The sequence below is a fragment of the Antechinus flavipes genome, chromosome 4 (genome assembly GCF_016432865.1).
Source record: "Antechinus flavipes isolate AdamAnt ecotype Samford, QLD, Australia chromosome 4, AdamAnt_v2, whole genome shotgun sequence".
NCBI lineage: Eukaryota > Metazoa > Chordata > Mammalia > Dasyuromorphia > Dasyuridae > Antechinus > Antechinus flavipes.
This window is the reverse complement of record NC_067401.1, coordinates 109,464,798-109,487,164: the sequence shown is the minus strand read 5'-3', so window position 1 is coordinate 109,487,164 and position 22,367 is coordinate 109,464,798. Positions and strand designations below refer to the sequence as shown.

The 22,367-nt window shown below is 43.6% G+C and overlaps 1 protein-coding gene across 1 annotated transcript; it reads right to left on the bottom strand.

Moving 5' to 3' along the window:
• Positions 1–7,425: 7,425 nt before the first annotated feature.
• Positions 7,426–16,963, bottom strand: NES (nestin). The gene is made up of 4 exons (XM_051993775.1): positions 16,044–16,963; positions 14,348–14,472; positions 12,622–12,695; positions 7,426–12,265 (listed from the first exon to the last, which is right to left on the bottom strand). The coding sequence occupies exons 1-4, from the start codon at positions 16,833–16,835 to the stop codon at positions 8,076–8,078; spliced, it is 5,181 nt and encodes a 1,726-aa protein (XP_051849735.1). The 5' UTR covers positions 16,836–16,963; the 3' UTR covers positions 7,426–8,075.
• Positions 16,964–22,367: the final 5,404 nt, after the last annotated feature.

Below are 22,367 nucleotides of genomic sequence, written 5' to 3'. Positions count from 1 at the left end.
CTCTGAGTTTGTCTCACTGTCTCTGTTTTTGATTCTCTCTCTGTCTCCTTAAGTCACTGTCTCTTTCTATCATTGTCTCTTCAACTCTCTCTCTATCTCTCTCTCTCTCTCTCTCTCGCTCTCTCTCTCTTTCTCTCTCTCTCTCTCTCTCTCTCTTTCTTTCTCTCCTCTCTCTCTCTCTCCTCTCTCCTCTCTCTCTCTCTCTCTCTCTCTCTCTTTCTTTTCTTCTGTCTCTCTGTCTTTCTAGTTCTCTCTGCTTTGTTTCTCTGTCACTGTCTGTTTCACAGTCTCTGTCTCATTGTCTGTCTCTTTGTCGATTTTTTTGGCTCTCTCTGGCTCTGTTTCTGTCTTTGTTTTTGTTTCTATCTCTCTGTCTTTGCTTCCCTGTCTCTGACTAGCCCTGTCTATTTCTCGGTCTCTCTGCCTGTCTTTTTCTCCTTTCAACTCTCAAAACAGACCCTCAGAACTCCAATTCTGTTCCATTCCATTGCCAACATCTCATCTGCTTCTTTCCCTCCATTTCAGTAGCCCCTCCTCCTACAATATATGCATACACCCAATAATAATAATTAGAATTGATCCTCTTGGCCCTTAAGGGCTGAATAGGAACATTAAGTTGAAAGTTTCAGAGAGATCCGTTTAGGCTTATTTTATATAGCTAGCTAGATAGATAGATAGGTATAGATAGATATATTAACTTAGAGCTATCCCAAAAAGGTCTAAATGAGGTTGTGGATAAAGTTTTCAAGCAAAGTCTATGTGACCATTTGTTGAATATGGAGATTAGGTCTCTGACCAGCATCCCTTCCAATTCTGACTTCCTGTGTGACTCTGTGATCCAGTTCTTTTCCAATAACAGTTCTTTGAGTTAGGCAGTTGAAGTATTATTTAATTCCAGTTTTACAAAGGAAGAAACAGAAGCTTAACATCTTTCTACCTGGTTCATAGTAATTCTTTTTTTGAACAGGGCAGTTGGAGTTAATTAACTTGTCCAGGATCATATAGCTTGTAAGTGTTAAATGCTTGAAGCTGGATTTGAACTCAGGTTCTCCTGACACTGCACTATCTAGCTTCCCCCCATAGTAATTCCTTTAAAAGTGCTTATTTATTGATCACAAATAGAAATATTTAAAGCTAGTAGGAGACTTACAAAATTTTGAAGAAGTTCCGTTATTTGTGAACCTGTTTTTTGTTTTGTTTTGTTTTTGTTTTTGCTGAGGCAATTGAGGTTAAGTGACTTGCCCAGGGTCACACAGCTATGCCTAACATAGGAAGTGTTAAGTGGCTAAGATCAGATTTGAACTCAGGTCCTCCAGACTTCAGGGGTGGTGCTTTATCCACTGCACTACCTAGTTGTATCCTGTTTTTTTTTTTAAATTGAAATAAGTCCAAGTTCATGTACTTGGTTTTTTAAAAAAATTTTTTTTGATCTGTATTTCAATAGAATTGCTTTCCTTTGTAATCTTGTATTTTCCTTTTATGCATTTCAAAACTTTATGGTGAGAAGGGGCCCATAGACTGTCTGTTCACCAGATAACTCAAGGAGTCTTTGACACAAAAAAAGGCTAAAAATTCCTATTTCTAATGCAAGTCTCTCATTTTCCAAAGGGGGATACCAAAGTACAGAGACAAGAGCAATTTGTCAGATGTCATATAATTAGAAAACTAACAAGTCAGTAATGGAACTCAAGTTTTAGGACTCTGAGGTTGTTGCTTTTTCTCCTATACCTTAATTACTACAATTTATATCACAATCAGGGAAGTCCTTATCCATATATTCATTTATTCTCTCATTAATTCATTCATTCACTCAACAAACCTTTACTAAACACCAATTTTATATATGGTACAGTAAAGAATATAAATGAAAAAAGACAATATTTTCATGGAGCTCAAAGTTTAGTAAGATTGAGTTGATAGTCCTCCCTGCTCTAATCCCCATTCCTCTCATAGTTTGAATGAATCAAAGCAGGAAATCCTGATTTTTCTTACAGGATATATAAACTTCTGTTTGTCCTCAGAGATAGAGATACAGAGGCACAGGAACAGACAGTTGGGCTGCATTGTCCCCATCCCCTTGTACCCTTGCTTTCCTTAACACTTGGGTATTGCAGTGTCCCCAAACCAATAGTGCCAGGAAGCGGGGCAGCATGCACAGGATGCCTCTGTTTTTGAGGACGGAGCTGACGCAGCTCTGTCCGGATGCCCAAAGGCTGGCAGATGGGATATAATCAGAAGGGACCTTGTTAGATTCTGGGAAAGAAAGGGACACTCCCAAGGCCTGGAGCTGGTTTAAGGGAGAGGCTAGAATTTTGGGTTCCAGGGGCCCCCAAAGAGAAAGAGGACACTGAGAGGAAGGGATAGAGAGACAAACAGAGACAAAAAAGGTAAACACACACACAGAGAAAGATAGGGGGCCTAAGATGAGAACAGACAATTCAATTCAATAAATGCTTATTATATCCCTAAATGCTGAGGATGTAGAAATTAAAAACACCATAATTCCTGCCCTTCAGTCCCTTGTTCTATGCCTGTCAGGCCTTGATGTTAGCTTTATGGTCATTGTGAGGGCTCCATCAGCCACAGGGTCAAGATGGTACTACATATACATAACACAAGTTAAAATATGGTGGGAGCAAAGTAAAAATATAAAATGTGCTTTAGGAAAATTAGAGAAAGGAGGGAAGATCTGAGAAGACTTGAAGGAAGAAAGTGATATTTGATCTGGCCCTTTAAAAAACAAGAGAAGGATTTTAACAGGCAGAGATGTAGAGAGAGTGCATTCTAGTAATGGGGAAAGCCTCAACTCATGCATGGAGATGAGAGATGCCGCTTTGAAAAGGAGGAACAGCTGGTCCACTTTGGCTGGAATGCATTGTAGAGTAATGTGAAGCAAGGCTGGAAAGATTAGATTGGAGTCAAATCCTGGAGGGCATTAAATGTCAGATGAAGGAATGAATGTTTTATCCACTAAGCAATGGGATAAAAATGAAGGCTTTTGAGCAGGGAGACTTAGGCAGCTGTGTGAAGAAAGGACTGGAAGGTAGGAAAGAATGGAGGCAGGGAGACCAGCTAAGAAGCTATTACAACACTAGCCCAGGAGGGAGGTGATGGAGAGAATTCGGGTGGAGAGAAAGGGATAAATATAGTATATGGTGTAAATACAATACCACCACCAAAAATCCTAGACAATTAATTAGAAGAAATATAAAAGAATATGAAAAGTCCAAGATGACCAAAGTTTTTAATCTGTGTGAACTTAGAAGGAGAGTTTCAAAGCAGCTAAAGTGGCTCAGTGGATGGAGTACCAGGCCTGGAGTCAAGAAGACTCATCTTTCTGAATTCAAATCTGGCCTCAGACTTTTATTAGCTGTGGGAGATCACTTAACCCTGTTTACCTCAGTTTCTTCATCTATAAAATGAACTAGAGAAGGAAATGGCAAATTGCTTCAGTATTTTTGCCACGAAAATCCCAAATGGAATCACAAAGAGTTAGACACAACTGAAAATGACTGAACAACACATCAAAGATAGAAGTTGAAAAAAGGGAGAATGGGTTTAGGTGATACAATGATGACCTCAGTTTTGAGTTTGTTGAATTATTTTGGATTGCTGATGGGACATCCAAATGAAGTCTAAGGAAGGTTGAAGATTCTGAGCTATAAGGCAGTAGTGGGGTTTAGGATTAGCTATAAAGATTTGTGGATGATCTGTAGGGAGATGATAAGTGAACCTTTTGTAAGACCATGAAAAGAGAAGAGAAGAAGAAGAGACTGAGATAGACAGAGAATGAAACACACTTAGGGAAAGAGAGAGAAAGAGAGAGCGAGAGACAAAGAGAGAGAGAAAGAGAGAAAGACAGAGAGAGACAGAGAGACAGAGACAGACAGAGACAGACACAGACACACACACACACACACACACACACACACACACACACACAGAGGGACTAAGACAAAAAAAAGCCAGAGAGCAGAGACAAAGAGACAGAAGGACAAAGACAAAAAGAGACAGAAAGAGACAGAGACAAAAGAAAGACAGAAACAGAGGGACTAAAACAAAAAGAGACAGAGAGAAGGAAAGAGACAGGACAAAGACAAGGAGAGACAGGACAAAGACAGAAAGAGGGACAGAGACAAAAAAAAGACAGGCAAAGAGAGACTAGAGGGAGATAGACAGAGACAAAGAAAGACAGAGACAGAAGGCATAAGACAAAAAAGAGACAGAGGATAGAGACAAAGAGAGGCAGAGATAGGGACAGAGACAGAAGGACAGAGACAGAGATAAAGGGACAAAGTTAAAGAGAGATAGAGACAGGGACAGTGACAGAGATAGGGACAGAGACTGAGGCAGAGAGACACGAGAGGAACAGAGACAGAGGGACAAAGATAGAGAGACAGAGATAGAGCAAAGGGACAGAGACAAAGAGAGATGGAGAGATGGGGACAAACACTAAAGTGGACAGACAAAATGATAGAAATAAAGGGGTAGGGGAATGAAAGCAGAAAGTCAGAGAAAGGCAGAAACAGACTAACATAGAGATAAATAGAGACAAATACTTGAAGACTCAGAACAGGGACCAAATACTTCTTAACAATCTATGTAATTTCCCCCAGCTCCTAGCATGGAGGATTAACACACTTAATAAATGCTTTTAGAGAGAATAAAAAGAGAACTTAGTGTATAGAAACAAATAAGTCTCCAAAGCCCCACATATCCTTCCCCTTATTCCTCCTCCCTGCTCCCAAACCGTGGGGAAGATTGTTCTTGCAGGGGCCAGCTAAGGAAGCAGGGAGTGCAAGTAGGGAGGGCTTCTCCCCTAGGGACAAGGACTTTGGCAAGATGGGGATGAGAGAGAATGATTTCACCGGGGAAGGCCCCCAGGGACAATAGCCCAGTGCTTCTAGCCAGACCTCAGATCTCCCTAGGAAGGGTGTGTGCGTCTTTCTCAGGGATGCCTCTGAATAGAACGGATTTATTCAGTGTTCTTCTGGAAGGCTGAGCCTGGGCCTGCCACCTACCCACCCCTCCCCTCCTTACACACATCCCCACAGCTGAGAGATATTTAAAGGAATCTCTTCCCTCCCTTCCCCCCCAGCCCTCAAACCTTATTCACCTCCCTCCTCTTATGCCTCCATAGGTCTTCCCACCCCAGGAGCTGAGAAACGGCTTCTATTTGGGGACTGTGACTTCAAGGTCTGTTGGACCCTTCCTTATCCCGGAAGCTCCTGTTCCTGTCCATCCCCCAGAAGGCCCCACCCCAGCCTAGGGCCTTCTTGTAGAAAATCTCCAACAAGATCCTTAGTTTTAGAGCTGAAATAAATCATAAAAGTCATCTAACCTAATCCCCTCCTTAAGGAACCTGAGGAACAGACAGGTTTTAAAGGGCCCAAGGTCACCTGGACAGTAAGTGGGGGAGGCTCAAACCTAAGTCTGACTCCAAATCCAGCCTTCTTTCTATAACACAGTGAGCTGGTTACAATGTTTCTAGCTAGGAAGTACTTCTTTGCCTTCCCAACCACAGCAGTTTGAGCATCTTTACTATAAAAACTCATCTCCCTCCCACCGAGACTTCAAATATGTCTTTCCCCTAAAACCTGAAGATCACCACTCTTTGAATCCCTTGCTGCCCCTGCTTTCTGGTGCTCTCTCCAGAATTTGAGTCCTCCTAGCTTATAACATGGACTTTTTAATACCTTGGGGAGCATCAGTCCCAACCCCCACAGTTTCCAGAGGAGGAAATCTTGAGACCAAGAACAAGAAATTGTCTTGTCCAGATTCAAACAAGTAGTAGCAGAGCTAGGATTCAAATCCTCACTTAACAATTGAGGAAACTGAGTCCCAGAAAGATCAAGCAGCACCTTGTGCTGCCAGTGACAGATCTAAAGAATCTAGGCTCAATAATTGTATAAAGTATACATATATTGTATTTAACATATACTTTAACATACTTAACATGTATTGGACTATCTGCCATCGAGGGGAGAGGGTGGGGGAAAGAAGGGGAAAAGTTGGAACAGAAGGTTTTGCAAGGGTCAATGTTGAAAAATTACCCATTCATATATCTTGTAAATAAAAAGCTATAATATAAAAAAAAAGAAAGAAACAAAGAATCTGGGCTCACAGCTCCCCTCCCCCCTTAATCACACTGGCTCCAAGTTATAGAACACTTTCCTCTGAATAATCCTGGGCAGTACATGCATCTTTCGAATTTTACAGATGAGGAAGCCGAGGCTGGGAGTTGTGAAGTAACTTAATGCCACCAATAAGTGGCAGAACAGAGACCGGAACCCGAATCTTTTGGCTAGAACTAGGTAACTTTCCATGATTCAAGAGCTGCTTCTACACAAAGCTTCCTCCCTCACCCCTCCTTGACCTTGGTTGGGTACAGAGGATGTTGGAGGTCTGGCTGAAACAACTGTTTGTATTTCAAAGCTGGGGGCTTATTATCTGGGCTGGGCTAGAGTGGGCCCGTGGGGAGATGGGAAGGGGGTGAGCTCTTTTGCCTTGGCTCTTTAGTCTAATCACTATAATTGGGCAGCAGTGGGAAGAGATGATGATTATTTTGGGTCTCTCTTGGTGCCCCTCATCAAGGAAACTGATGTCACTGGCGCCTCACCTCGACCCACTGGCCTCTCATGTCTGATTGCCTGGTCTGAGATGCCCACCGTCCCCAGGCCAGTCTCCCAGACCTCCCACATTAAATCTCTGTTCCAATCTAATCTGCCCTTTCTCCTGCTGAAACCCTGTACCCCTATATTTTCTAGCCTATGCAGTCCACTCTCCATTTCCTATCTCTTCCTTATATCCCTTTTCCTAGCTTCATACTTCCTTCTTCTAGGAAGTTTTCCTGGACTATACGTATACCTCTCTTGCCTCCCTTAACTTTTTCTCATGGGTCTTTAAAGCTCTAACCAGTTGTGTCTCTGTTCTGTCTCCCCATGAAGCTGAGAACTTGGGATATATTTAAAATAGGTAAGTCCTGGTGAGAACACATTCCATTGAGGACCTATACTATTCATGATCAATGATTTGAGCTGGAAGGGACCCTAAAGATCATCTATTATTTTATAGCTGGGAAAACTGAGACCCCAAGCTCTTTCTATGATACATTTTCTTTTCATTTCCCATGATATAATCTAATACAAAATGGTTTTTTAATGGGACCCTCAAACTTGGAGATCCAGGACCACACCCTTTTGGCCATAAAATTAGCCATGAAATTAATCTACTTCTGCCTGGGGAATACCTTCAGCCTCACATTCAGCCCAACTAGACACTTTTCTTATTTCCAAGAAAATTGGCCCTCTCCTTTCAATTAATCCCCAGTCTTTTCAGCCAACTTTTAAGTAGCACCAAGAACCCAATCCAGGGTAGGAATTGTTGGGGTGGGGGAAACAGAAAAATCAGACACAATGATGGGAGTGGTGGTGGCTGTGATCACTTTATTCACAAAACCAACCTAGATACCATAGAAGCGGAAGGGGTAAGGGTTCAGGCTGAGCATATTAAAATGCTTGATGGTCCCTCCTCTAACAAGAGGGTTAACAATGAAGGGACATCCCCCATCCTCCTCCCCTCCCCCACTGCCAGACTGAATAAAGGCAGAACCTCAGATGCTGTCACTACTAGCTCAAGAGTTAAAACTCTGTCCCCTAACTTTCCCTGGTGACTCTTCCACTTCCACTGCACTCAAAGTAGGGAATGCCCCTCGTCTCCCCTTTTTGAAAAAGAGAGTTTTGGAGGGAGTGAGGGAATGACCACAGTGAGGGACCTAGGGAGATCTGTGGTGACCAGGATCTGGTCCAAATTTCAGAAAAGAGATGGAAGAAGATACTCCTATACCACTTTTCCAAGGGAGGGAGGGACTGAATTGATTTTTTTCCCCAGAGCTTTCATTCTGGGGAAATCCCTTTTCTCCAACCCACCTCCTGACCGTAAGGGTCAAAACACTGAAATTAAGTCATGAGTCATGTCAAGACTAAGATACCCTGCTTGAAGGAAATGTGGGGTGAGGATTGTTACCATTTTCATGTCCCCTTCCCAGAACTAGAAGAGAGAAGAGAGATCCCTTTCTACTCATCCCCAGAGGACCAAGAATCTCTATCCTCTTCCTTGTTCTGAGTGAACTTCAGGAATGGTCTCTGCTCCAGGATGAGGGGGCCTCCACTCCATAGAGTCTGGGAAGAGAGCTCCTCCCCCGCGGCTTTCCCTTCACCTCCCTCTCTCTCCAGGTCCCATAGCTTTCCCTGACCTGCTTCCTCAAGCTTCCCCAACCCATTCAATATTTCTGCCCTGATGTCATCTGATTGGTTAAGGCTGAGTCCCCCACCATTGAGGCTAGCGCCAGATTTCCTGACACTGTCATCCACTTTACAGGGTATTTCTATCAGGTCACCATCTGTGACTTGGCCCTCCTTATCCAAAGGGGTCAGGTCACTCACTCCTAAAGGGCCTTGATTTTGTGGTAGGGGAGTCTCTAGCTCCTCCTCAAGGTCTGAGTCTCCCCTATCTTCAGTTACATGAGAATGCTCTCCTTCGGAGTCTGATTGCATATCGCTGTCCAGGGACTTTGGTCTGCCTGAGGGCTTAATCTCTTTTTCAACCTCCAGAACTTCAGGAGAGGGATTTTCTATTCCCTCTCTCTCTTCAGTATCTAGGGGGGCATCAGCATTTCTGTCCATGTTCTCAAAGGGTTCATCTTCCTGATGGTAGGTCACTGGACTTCCCAAAGAGGGACCAAGCTTCCAGTGCCTAAGGCCCTCACCTCTCCCATCACTGTCGTCGTCATCATCATCATCCTCATCCTCATCGTCACCTTCTTCTTCCTCCTCCCCACTTTCTTCTTCATCTGCAAACCCATCAGACTCTCCATCCCGATCCCAAGTAGGAGGGTTTAGTACCATTTCTGACCCATGCCCCTCAGTCTCCACTAGTCCCCCAGAACCCTTAGGGAAAAAGGAAGCATCAGCAGCAAGGTCCTCAAATTCTTCGCAATCAGCAGCTCCTTCCTCATCCTCCTCTCCCTCACAAGGCTGAACATTACTGGTTTTGGCATGGCTGGGAGAAGGATCCCAAACAGCATTCTGATGCTCCTCTTGAAGAGAAGGCTTTTCCTTTTTAATGATCCCCCAGCTAGGTGAGTCTCCATCCCTCGAATAAAGGCCCAAGGGTGTGGAGTCTGGGAGAGTCTCACTCAGATCATCCTCCTCACTCTCTTCCACCTCCTCTTGAAAGACTGCTGAGTTGTCTTGGCCATCAACCTTCTCTATTTCCCTGACCAGCTGCTCATTGGCCCTTGTTCTTTCCTCCGTTTCCCAGCTTTCCCATAACTCTTGGTTGCCTTCAGCCCTAAAGGGGGACTCCAAGGAATCTTTGGGTAGGGAGCTGAAGGGCTGTGGCATTTGCTGTGGGTCTCCCTCAACTTGGGAACTCTGGGGATTTTCTGAAGCTCCTATCTCTTCTTTTATTTCCTCTTGGGAGGAAACATGGCCCATGAGACCAGACTGAGTAGTAGTACCCTTGCCATCTGCAGTGTTGTCTATTGTGGTTTCTGCAGAAAGGGTATCTGAAGGGGATCCAGGGTCTTCTCCCATTCCTAAAGACTCCTCCTCCTGCTCTGGTTCCTTCAATATTTCTGGGGCCTCTAAATGAGCATGAGTTCCATTCTCCATAAGCAACTTGTTGAACTGCTCATCTGTTTCCTGCACATCCTTTCCAGTCTTTTTTTCAAATTGCTCTGCTGAAGTCAAAATCATTTCCCTGTAGTGTGGCTCTGATGACCCCTCTTCCCATTTCTCTGATTCCAAGATCTCCTTTTCCAGACATTCTTGATTTCTCACCTCTTTTCTTTCTGATGGTTCTAGTCCTGTAATGGATCCATTATCCCCCAGGGTTACTCCATCACTTTCCCTGAAGGCTCCATCCTCCTTTAATATATACTCAGTTACTGCTCCGTGTTCCAGTGATGCTACCTCCCTGAATTCCATCTGGGGGCCCTCAGTCATCCCCTCTTCAATTGTTTCCTTTGATGGTAATTTCTGCTCTTCAGATTCCTGGCTGCCCAGTTCCTCTTCTTCAGCTTGCCAGGATTCAGCTGGGTCACCGTACTTCAATCCTGTCCCCTCTACAACTTCCCAATTCCCTTCCACACCACTTTGTTCACCTGGTTTCAACATTGCAATTTCCTCATGATCTTTCCCAAACTCACATGCAGCTTTTTCATCTTCTCCACTGGAGTGCTCCTTATCCATGCTAGCTACATCTATGCTAGCCAGATCCAGGCTTTGTACTTCCAGACATTGCAATGTTTCCTGGTTCTCCTTCCTCTCCAAGTATCCTTTTCCCTCTTCTGGAACCTCCTGGTCCTCCTCCATCTCCAAATTACTCTCATCCAGAGATTTTAATGTCTCCTGCATTTCTTTTTCTGGCAAAGCTAACATTTCTTGTAGCTCCTCTCTCTCCTGGTTCCCTTCTGAAAAATACAATATTTCCTGAATTTCTTCTTTTAGAGGCTTTGGTATGTCCTGGTTTTCTTCTTCTGGAGATCCAGCTGTCTCCTGGTTGTCCTCCCTCTCCAGGTTTTCTTCTGGAAAGCTCACCATCTCCTGATTGTCTTCTGGAAATTCTAGAGACTCCTGATTCTCCTTTCTCTGGAGCACTCCTTCTAGAGAACTAATTGTCTCCTGTTTGTTCTCTTCTGGAGAGCTTAGTGAGTCCTGGTTCTCCTCTCTCTCCAGCTTGCCTTCTTTTAGGAAGCTCAATATCTCTCCATTCTCCTCTCCTAGAGACCTCCATGTCTTCTGGAACTCCTCATTTGGAAGAATCTGGCTCTCCTGGAATTCTTCACTTAGCAGCTCCTGGGCCTCCTGGATCTCCTCTCCTGGAAGAATCTGGATTTTCTGGAATTCTTCACCTGGCAATTTCTGGGCCTCCTGGAACTTCTCATTTGGCAGCTTCTGGATCCCCTGGATCTCCTCACCTGGAAGAATCTGGATTTCCTGGAATTCCTCACTTGGCAGCTTCTGGGCTTCCTGGATCTCCTGATCTGGCAGCTTCTGGGCCTCCTCAATCTCCTCACTTGGCAACTTTTGGACCTCCTCACTTGACAGCTTCTGGACCTCCTGGATCTCCTCACTTGGCAGCTTCTGGATCTCCTCACTTGACAACTTCTGGACCTCCTGGATCTCCTCACTTGGCAGCTTCTGGACCTCCTGGATCTTCTCACCTGGAAGAATCTGGACCTCCTGGAAATCCTCACCCGGTAGCTTCTGGGCCTCCTGGATCTCCTCACCTGGAAGTATCTGGATCTCTTGGAATTTCTCACTTGGCAGCTTCTGGGCCTCCTGGGTCTCCTCAACAGGCAGCTTCTGGGCCTCCTGGATCTCCTCACCTAGAAGTATCTGGATCTCCTGGAATTTCTCACTTGGCAGCTTCTGGGCCTCCTGGAGCTCCTCACCTGGCAGCTTCAGAGTTTCCTCGAGCTCTCCACTCAGAATCCTGACTGTCTCCGGAAACTTCTCCTCTGAAATCTCAGTTGTTTCCTGGATCTTATCTGGCAGGCTCAGGTTCTCCTGGATCTCCTTCCTGTCTAGGGCCCTTCCCTTTTGCCATGTCTCACCTTCCAAACTTTCTACAATTGTCTCTTTAGCTTCTTCTTCCTCCTCTGCCATGCCCTGGATTTCTTTTTCCTCCTTTTGGTATTTATTAGGCTCTGTACCTGGGGCCTGGGGACTATTAAAGTCACTGAGCTTTTCATTCTCTTTCTCACAGTCTTTGGTCTCTTTGGAGTCAACACCAGAGTCGGTTGCTAAGACAATTTTTCCATCTTGCTCTATTAGCTCATCTGGACAGGGAAAGCTGGGAACCTGTTGTTTCTCAACCCCTGGCTTTTCAGGCCCTGGGCTACTATCCACCCCAATGCCTACCTTGGCTTTGGCCCATGGGAGCTTTGGAGCAGTCAGATGCTCACTCTCCTTTGGTTTGGGTCCATCAAAAGATGGCCCTTGGAGAAGGTAGGAGGGTGCCACCTGGGCTTGGACTTCCCTCCTAGTGCCTGAGTGGTAAGCTTGGGAAATGGGTGGGATAGGGGTGCTGGCCAAGGTGGGTGTCTGGGTTGGGAGGAATCCTTGACTCTTCAGAAATGTAGGCATTGGGGTCCTAGGTGTATCCACCATAGGAAGGGTTGTGGGGCTCAGGACAGGAGGCCAGGGTCCTGGACGTCGAATCTCAGGTGTCACAGGGATACACAACTCCACCTTGGGGTCTGAAAAAACAGGGGATAAGGGCAGGATCAATCTGTGAACTTGGGGGAACACTTCCTTATTTACCACATTCCTACTGAACTTCTCCCCCATATTCCCCACCATCACATTTCTGAACCCCTTTCTGTCATCAAGCTCTAGCTTCAAATATCTTCCCTTGATTGAGGGGCATCCCTCTGGAGTAGAAATTCTCAAATTTAAATGTCTATTAGAACAAGAGGTTTAAGTTGGGCTGGTTCACTATGTATCAGCAAAAGGAATAAGGGCTGGAAAAGGGTGTCAGGAGCCTTCCCTTGGTGGGTGGAGGGGCAAAGCACAAAGGCAGAATGAATGGCAGCCAGAGACACCATCTTCTTACCGGGGAAAATGACAAAGGCCTTTGAGTCTATATTGGATGTATGCAGCCGGGAACTCTCAGCCTCCAGGAGGGTCCTAGAAACAAAGGAAGGGGGTCCTGGATTACTCTGATTGCCTGGTTAATTAAACCAATCCAGCCTGGAAAAATTACTGGTTGTGTCCTTCCCCCTGCCCCAACATATCAGGTGCCATCTCATTTTCATTCACAAAATGAGAAATCCAGACACATATCCAATACATATTCACAGACAAAGGTTAGAGTCCCACAGACAACAAATGTGGCAGTCACTCAGTGGGGTACTTACACATAGTTCTATCATCATACAAAGTCACACAGCCACATAGACACAAAGTTACACAGCACAATCACATGTGCATACAGACGTTGCTTTGGAGACTGTGTGTCTCTCCCACTCTGGAATCTATTCCCTCATGCCCATGACCTCATCCTCTCCCTGTGGGGGCTGGGGGGAACTATTCTCATGCTAATCAGCTGCCATTGTCCGGACAGCCATCTGGAGGGTCTGGGAAGGGGGGCTTCCTTGGGGAAGAAGGAATTCTCAAGCCGTTCCCATGGGATGAGCTCCCCCTTCTTGCCATGCAGAATGAAGGGGAGCTGTGCTTATACAATAGCAAATGAATTCAGAATTCAGAATTCTAAACCCTTCTTCCTCGTACCCCTACAAAGAACCCAAGTTATAATTCCTCAGAGCCTCCTCTTCTCTTTCCTCTCAGTGGTTTGATGGGGGTGGAGAGGTGTCAAGATCCTGGTTTTAGGATTTCCAAGCACCCTGGATTTCAGCTCTCTTTAAGATAGGAATTATTATGCCCCCCCATCTCTGCATAGGACATATTTCTTACCTACCTCCCCCAATCACCAATGAAAAAAGAGAAGACAATGTCTTGCAAGTCAATTAAATAAACATCATTACATGCCTTTTCTCCCAGTCTCCAAGGAAGCAACAGCCATTAGTTTCTCTTTCCTATCACTGACCATGAAGACGTCCTATTTAATTTCCATCCTTCTGATATCAATGTTCATTCCTCCCCAATCTTCTTTCTCCTAGGTCCTGGTTACTTCTATCCAACAAACCTTTTACCTTAATCTCTTTTGATCCTTCCATTTTTATTTCCCCCTGACACTCTCCCACTTTTTCCCATCTAGCATTGTGTACTTGTGCCTTGCCAAGTACATCCCATCCCATCCCAAGATTCAGGACTTCCTTGGGGCTTAGGATAGATATGAGAAAGGAAATGGGCTTGTTAAGCCAATAGCATAAGCTTCCTCCCACCTTGCTGCAAAGAAATAAGTTGGCAAACTTAATGAAAAGTAGGCAATGGATACTAGAAAACATATACCCTAGGCCTTTGCCTCTCAGTATGGAACTCATCTGGAACCCAGGCCTGATGGAATAAGGGTAGGAAGGGATGTGTGGCAAGCGAGATGTAGAACTTATGGGGAGAACTGATGTAATGGTTCTCTCCCTACAGCTGAAAAGAGGTGATTATAAAGAAAAACGAGACCTTAGAGATCTGGTATAAAACCTTTGTCTTGTATATATGACCATACTGAGACTCAGAGGAGGGGAAGGGATTTGTCTAAGATTACATGGTAAGTTAGTGGCAGGTCTGGGATCTGAACTTGTGTCTTGAGTCTGAGTTCAAGAATTCCTTTTCACTGAATCATGATGTACTAGAGAAGATGGACTCTGGAAAGAGGACCTCACCTATACGTAGCCACTTCCAGGCTAAGTGACATTTTCAGATGCATCAACTGTTGTCGATCTTCTAGCACCTGAGCAATCTGGTTATGGAGATCCTGTTTCTCCTGTTCCAAAGCCTCCACAGCCAGCTGCAAAACAAGGAACAGAAAAATCAGCACCCTCTTCCATTCTTCTTGAAGGGTAGGAAGGTCTCCCCATCTATCCTTTTGCAACAGCAGTTTATTCCCTCTTATTCAGTGCTCTGGGAAGATGGGTCTTACATATGTCTTTCTTTAAGAAAATTTCCCTTCAGAATCTCAGAGGCAAAAACTACATTCTCTCCACTTCAATAGTTATTCTCAAAGTGTTTGTGTCACATGGCTCAGCCTTGTGAGGGTGCTCAGGCCATCAACATTTAACTCCAAAGCAAATAGATAAGGGGAAAGTGAGGAGAAAATTAGAACAGAAATAGAAGAGGAGAAAAAGCAAAACAAATGAGGAAGAGGGGGGAAACTACTACCTGAGAAGTGGAAAAATCTCCTACCCCTCTATTGTTCATCCTCTCCACACCCAATCTTGTGTCCCTCCCTTTTATTCCAAGTTTTGGCTCCATTCCCCTTTCCTGTCACCTCCTTCTCCGTGCACCCTCCCCACCCCCCAGTGTTCTCTGAAATCCTCCTTCCTCAAACGAGAAGGGTTGGGGAGAAGAGGCAGCCAGTCCTCTCCTCCTGGACCCTTGCCCCCTACTCCCCATTCAAGTCCAAACTGGGAGGTTGTTTTCCCAGCTGTCAGTCACAGCTGTGTGTGAGAGTTGGGACAGCTGTCCCTTCTCCTTTGGAATGTGGAGCTCCCCCTAGGGAACATTGGAATGAGATAGAGAGGGGCTAGAAATCTGGATGCCTGGGTCCCTTGATCCTTTCCCTGGGTCTTGTAAAACCATCGGGAATCTTTGTTGGTTTAATTGCAGCTGCTGAATAGAGAAGAGTTGAAAGTTGCTGTCTATTAGGGAAAGAAGGGTCCCAAAGGGCATAGGTATATAGAGGTTGGGAAATAGTATTGATACTCCTACAAAACTGTAAGTATAAGCCCCCTCTCTCTTCTCTCTGTCTCTCTCTGGTTCTGTGTCTCTCTGTATGTCTCTATTTCTATCTCTTTATCTGTCTCTCTTTTTCTCTATCTCTCTCTGTGTCTCTGTATCTCTTTCTGTGTGTCTCTGTATCTGTCTCTCTATGTGTCTCTGTGTGTCTGTCTGTCTCTATCTGAAAATTGTCAGCCAACTCTTTTCATTCTACCAAAGAATCCTTTATGAAATCTTTGGAATACTCCAAAGAACATCTTTGGGTGTTGGAACTGGAGGCTCTAGGTATCCTATATATAGAATGTGAACATTTTCTGGCGTTGGGAATGTTTCCAATAACATAAAGAGCATGGATTTTGTTAAGGCTCCTCTCCTCTGGCCAGGTCCCTATAGACCGGATAACTGGATAACTCCCCTTTCCTTTTATACTCCCACATTTTGGAGAGACTGGAAAGATCAACCTCATCCAACCACAGCAGAACTTTTCCAATCACACTAGCTAGGAGAAGAAAGGTCAAGGCCAGAAGACATGAGCAAGAAAGGCAAGGACAAGGGAAGACTGAGAGCAATCACTGGGGAGGAGCTGGGAAAGGGGGACCAGGATTAGGGGAGAGAGCAGAGAGGCAGGGGCATCGCGCTCACCTGGAACTTTTCCCCCGCTTCCTGTTGCTCCTGCCACTGCCCTTCCAATCTCTGCTCCAGCATCTCTCGACGGCCCTGGAGCGCTGCCCTCTCAACGTCCAGCCGCTGCGCCTCTCGTTCTCCCTCTCGGCTCCCTTGCATTACCTGGCCCAGCCTCTCCCGGGCCTGTCCCAGGGAGGCCTCCATGCAGGCCACGCGCGCCTGGTAGCCTTCCACCGCGCCCCTCCATGCCTCCCCGAACGTGCGGGCTAGGTCTTGGACGTCGGGGGCAGGGGCATTATCTGGAGCCCTGCGAAATGTCTCCAGGCTCATTGCGGAGCGGGCCACCTGAGCGCTCATTCCTGCCCGCTCCTGCTCATGTGCAGCCACCAAGGCCTCGAGCTCCTTCTCCAGCTCGGCCGCCTGGTTCCCCAGACACACCCCCGCCCACTTCTCGGCCTCCAGCACCCGGCGGCTCTCGACCAGCTGCTCCTTAGCCCGCTCCCGGGCTAACCGCTGCTGCTGGCATCGGTTTGCCACCCCTTCTACCTCCTCCAGAAGATTGTCCCTGGCCACTTCGGCAGCATGCTTCTCGCTCCAGCGCTGCTCCAGAAGGGCCCGCAGAGCATTCAGCTCCTCCTCCGCCCGGCTTCTCCAAGACGGCTCTCCAGGTAGCTCCCGGAGGCTCCCGATCTCCAGCCGAAGCCTCTCGTTTTGCTCCTCCAGAGACTTGACCCGAGACAGATAAACCTCTAGCCTCCGATTGAGCTCCCACATCTGGACAGACTCCTCTCCCAGGCAGCTCTCCATCATCCTTAATGCCACCCCGGAGGGAGAAATGAGAGAGGAGAAAGGGGCGGATCCCCAAGCACCTCGGAGAACCGAGAGGAGAACCGGGATAAGAGGGCTAGGTAGGGCGCTGGGGAGCTTCTGGAGAGACTTGGAGAGGAGAGAGAGCGAAGCCCGCTATTCATACTCCCGCCGGCTGGGAAAAGGGGGCGGAGACAGGGAGAACTTAACTCCTTGACAACCAAGTACGTCCCACATTTGCATCCGGCATCTAACTTTTAGGTAGTTCTGCACTGGGTGGGGAATATTCCCAGAAGATAAAGTCTCTGTCCCGGGGAGCCACCAGCCTTTGGGGCAAAGGATTTAAGAACGACCTGATAGTTGTCTTTAAGCAACTGGAGTTCTGTCATGTGGAAGAGGGAATGTTCTGCTTGGTTTCAGAGGGCAGAACCAAGATCTCGATGATGAAAATTGCAAACAGGAAAATTTACTCTCAGTGTCAGAAAAAACCTTCTTGTCCAAAAGTGGAACCGGTTTCCACTTAAGGTAGTGAGCTCTCCATCTTCATAAGTCTCCTAGCAGAGGCTAGATGTCAAAACACATATGTTAAAAAATGTTTTTCTATTTCTAAATATATATTTAACGTATATTGAATTACTTGCCGACTAGGGGAGGGAGTGGGAGGAAGGGAGTGAAAAAATTTGGAACACAAGGTTTTACAAAGGTGAATGTTGAAAATTATCCGTGCATATATTTTGAAAATAAAAAGCTTTAATTAAAATAAAAAAAGAAATGTTTTATCAAGGGAGTCCTATCCAGAGAGGGATTGACTGAATAAAATGGACTTTTTGTTCTCTTCCAGCTCCAATATTCTGTTATTCTATGCCTTTTAGGGGACAAAGATACAGAGACAGAGATTGAGAAAAAGACAGAGGATCCAGCCCCATAGAGTAGCTATGGGTACTAGGTAGCTGAATACAGAGAATGGGAAAGCAGAGAAGAAAGTGTCAATTTAGAAAGGCTTCTTGGAGTAGAAAAATATGAAAAGAGCTTGAGAAAGATAAGGTTATCAAGTCAGCATTTAACTATGTTCCAAGCAATGTTCTAATATAAAGAATATAAAGAAAGCATCTATGGGAAATGATTTATGAAAAGACTGAGGAGAGAGGAAAAATGAGATATAAGGCTGGGTCAGAGTAAGGTATAGTAATTATAACCAGAAAACAGGGGCAGGAGACTCCCTTTCACATAGTAAACCTGTGCATCTTCCCCATTAATCTGGAGTCTTGAGCCAGGAACTAATGGAGATTTAGGACTTGGGGTGCTAAGGACTTGCAGAAGTCTAGGTACTACTCGACACTCATTCTTCGTCGTTTTTTTCCTAACCTCAGAATAATAAAGTCCTTTTAAGTATCTGGTTTTCTCTTCTAGAAGGCCTTCTAACCAGTAATCTTCAGTCTCTACCTGGCAGAAAGGCTGAGATTATCAAGAATAGAGTGCCCTCTGGTGGCTAAATAGGCTAGTTAAGGAAACTAAATCAAACAGGTGGTTTATGATAATGAAGTCACTCTGTCTCTTGATTCTTGGTTTCCTCCATTCATAGAATGCTCTACCTGCTCACCTGCCCCTCTTGTCTTGAAATCCCAACTAGAACCTCCCTTTTAGAGGAAGTCTTTCCCAATCCTCATTAATTCTACTGCTTCCTTCTGTTGATGATGTGCAATTTATCTATCTATCTATCTATATATATATATCTTATCTTACTTGTACATCATTATTTGCATGTCCCCCTTTCCTACTCCTTACCCTTAATTAGAGTAAGCTCCTTGAGAACAACAACTGTGTTTAGTTCTTTTTTAATTTCTGTATCCCCAGAATTTAGCACAATGCCTGACAGTAGTTGACTGGCTGATTGACTGACTGACTGCCCTTTACTACAAAAACAAACTCACTGGAAGCTGCATTCAATCATATTTGAATTAGACACCATTACTTTACTATGTAATTAAACTAGCCTATGTTTTAAAGCCTTGTCAATTTGAGCGTAAGAGAAGGCTAGAAGAATCATTTGGGAAACAGAAAAGTTCCATTCTGACATGTCATCTTTATTACATAGGTGTTACTCTTGGTTGTTTCTATGTTCTTAAAGGACTCCAAGTGCTGTCAGTTCCCTCTGAATTTCAGCTTCCTGGGATAACTCCAAGTTGTCCTGCCCATTTATAGACCTGGACAACAATTATACTTTAAAGTTTGCTTTACATTGTTATGTCATATGGTCTTCACAAATAATGGTTTTTATTTAAGTTCACAGTTCCTAATAATGATCTCAAAGTAATTACTATTTTTCTCCCCAAATGATTCTTAGAGATTATCATTCCACTCTTACCCCAACAATGATTCTTCTAGGGTACAAAACTTGCTCATGGATGAAATCCTTTTTGTCTAATTTATGTTCTCTCTTGGGTTCTCTTCCGCTGTCTCTCTCTCTTTCTCTCTGTGTATGTGTGTGTCTTTTCCTCTTCCTCCCTCTTTCTCTACTTTCCTCCTTTCTCCTCCTCCCCTTCCATCCTTTTCTTCTTCTTCCTATAAGAAGTCAATCTCCCTCCAAAATCTGTCTTGCATTGATTTTTCACCAGCGACTTTCTCAAAGAACTCCTCCTTTGGCCTTGTTTCATTTCACACTTTTGACAAGTGATATGAATCCTTCTCCAGTGTCATTGTCCTCTGATCCTAATAGATTTCATGGTGTTCCTCTAGCTCAGCTTCCCTTTCCCCCAAAAATCCATTATTCTCCTTCAAAAGGTGCTCATTATATTTCTTTACAAAACATGATTTCAAACACCTAGACCATATATTGAGAAGGGAAGCTAGGTGGCAAACTAGATAGAACCACCACACCTGGAGTCAGGATATTCCAAGTTCAGATCTGTTCTCAGGCACTTGGGCAAAGTCACTTAACCCTATTTGCCTGTTTTATCATCTGTAAAATGAGCTGGAAAAGGAAATGGCAAATATTCTAGTATTTTTGCCAAGAAAACTCCCAATAAGGTCATCAACAGTAAGACTTGACTGAAATGACTCAACAGCATGCATTGAGAAAAGTTTAAAATATTCTAAGCAAAAGTATCTTTTAAAACCTTTTTCATCACACAAATCCTACCTTCTACACAATGGGTCTCTTATTTCTTCCTCTTATACATCTGAGTAGTGTGCCTCTGGCTCATATCAATGTCCCAAGTCAAATTCAAAATATAATTCAAAATTTTACTTTATTCAAATTCAATTCAAAAACTTTTAATTCAAAATTCAAAATAGAAAAATTTCTATTCTCTTTAAAAAATTTTTTATTATAGCTTTTTATTTACAAGATATATCCATGGGTAATTATTCATCACTGACAATTGCAAAACCTTTTGTTCCAACTTTTCCCCTTCTTCCCCTCACCCCTTCCTCCACATGGCAGATTGACCAATACATGTTAAGTATATTAAAGTATAAGTTAAATACAATATATGTATACATGTCCATACAGTTATTTTGCTTTACAAAAAGAATCGGACTTTGAAATAGTGTACAATTAGCCTGTTAAGGCAATCAAAAATGCAGGTAGACAAAAATAGAGGGATTGGGAATTCTATGTAATGGTTCATAGTCATCTTCCAGAGTTCTTTTGCTGGGTGTAGCTGGTTCAGTTCATTACTGCTCTTTTGGAACTGATTTGGTTCATCTTATAGTTGAAGAGGACCACATCCATCAGAATTGATCATCATATAGTATTGTTGTTGCAGTATATAATGATCTTCTGGTCCTGCTCATTTCACTCAGCATCAGTTCATGTAAGTCTCTCCAGGTCTTTCTGAAATCATCCTGCTGGCATTTCAAGCACTTCTATTCTCTTATGTTTCTCTTTTCAGAGACAGGACTGGACCTGGAATCAAGAAGACAAGTTCAAATCTGGCTTCAGATACTAACTAGTTTGTGACTCTGGGCAAGTCACCTAACCCTTGTCTACCTCAGTTTCCTTTTTTGTAAAATGGGATAATAATATCACATACCTCCCTGGGTTATTATAAGGATAAAATGAAGTAATATTTGCAAAGCTCTTAAGCATTATATAAAATCTTTATATAATATAACATTATATAACATGTAATATAATATATTATATTAAATATAAACTATTTAGTATCTTTTCATTTATCTTTCTGTCTTCCATCTTCTTCTTAGGTAGGGTTTCTTCTTTAAAAAAAATAATAATACTATTTTCAAAATACATGCAAAGATAGATAGTTTTCAACATTCACCCTTATAAAACCTTGTATTCCAAATTTTTCTCCCTTCCTTCCTCCATCCCTCTCCTCTAGATAGCAAGTAATCCAATATATATTAAACATGGACAATTCTACACATATTTCCACTTTTATTATGCTGCACAAGAAAAGTCAAATCAAAAAGGAAAAAAATAAGAAAGAAAACAAAAAGCAAACAACAATAAAAAGTGAAAATACTATGTTGTGAACCACATTCAATCCCACCAGCCCTCTTTCTAGACGCAGATGGCTCTCTCCATCATAAGTCTATTGAAATTGACCTGAATCACCTCCTTGCTGAAAATAGCCACATCCTATCATAATTGATCATCGCATAATCTTATTGATGCTGTGGACAATGTTTTCTTGGTTCTACATGTGGGTCCCTTTCCTTCTTTTAAGATCTCTTTGGGATACATGCACTGTAATAATATTGCTGGATCAAAGGATATGCACAGTTTTTGAGCATAGTTCCAAATTGTTCTCCAGAATGGTTAGATCAGTTCACAACTCCACCAACAATGTATTAATGTCCCAGTTTTCCCACATCCTTCCAGCATTCATCATTAGCTTTTTCTGTCATCTTAGTTAGGCAGGGTTTTTTGAACTTTTTCCACTCATAACCCCTTTTCATCCAAGATATTTTTATTACAAGAATACAGGTATATAAGATATACAAATCAAATATCTACTAATAAGTCATGATTTTGTGACCCCCTACATTTAGTTATGAGACTGGGTTCACAACCCACAGTTTAAGAAACTGAGCTCTAAGAACCAGGAGAACACCTTTCACAGTAACAAGACTATTTGTTGACCAACTATTATGGACATGGCTCTTCTCAACAATGCATTGATTCAAAGCAATTACAATAGACTTAGAATGGAAAATGCCTATCACATGCAGAGAGAGAACTCCAAAGACTGACTATGGATTGAAACATTGTATTTTTACCTTTTTGTTTGTTTTTTTCTTTCTCATGCATTGTTTTTTCCTTGTGATCTGATTTTTCTTACATGACATGTATGACAAATATGGAAATGTCTAAAAGGATAGAACATATTTAACTAATATCAGATTACTTGCTGTCTTGGGGAGAGGGGAGGTAAGGGAGGGATGGAGAAAAATTATGAACTCAAAGGTTTACAAAAATGAATGTTGAAAATTTATGTTTATATGCATTTGGAAAAATAAAATATATTGGGGGAAAAAAGCTGGGCTCTAAGGCATCTAGACCATATTATC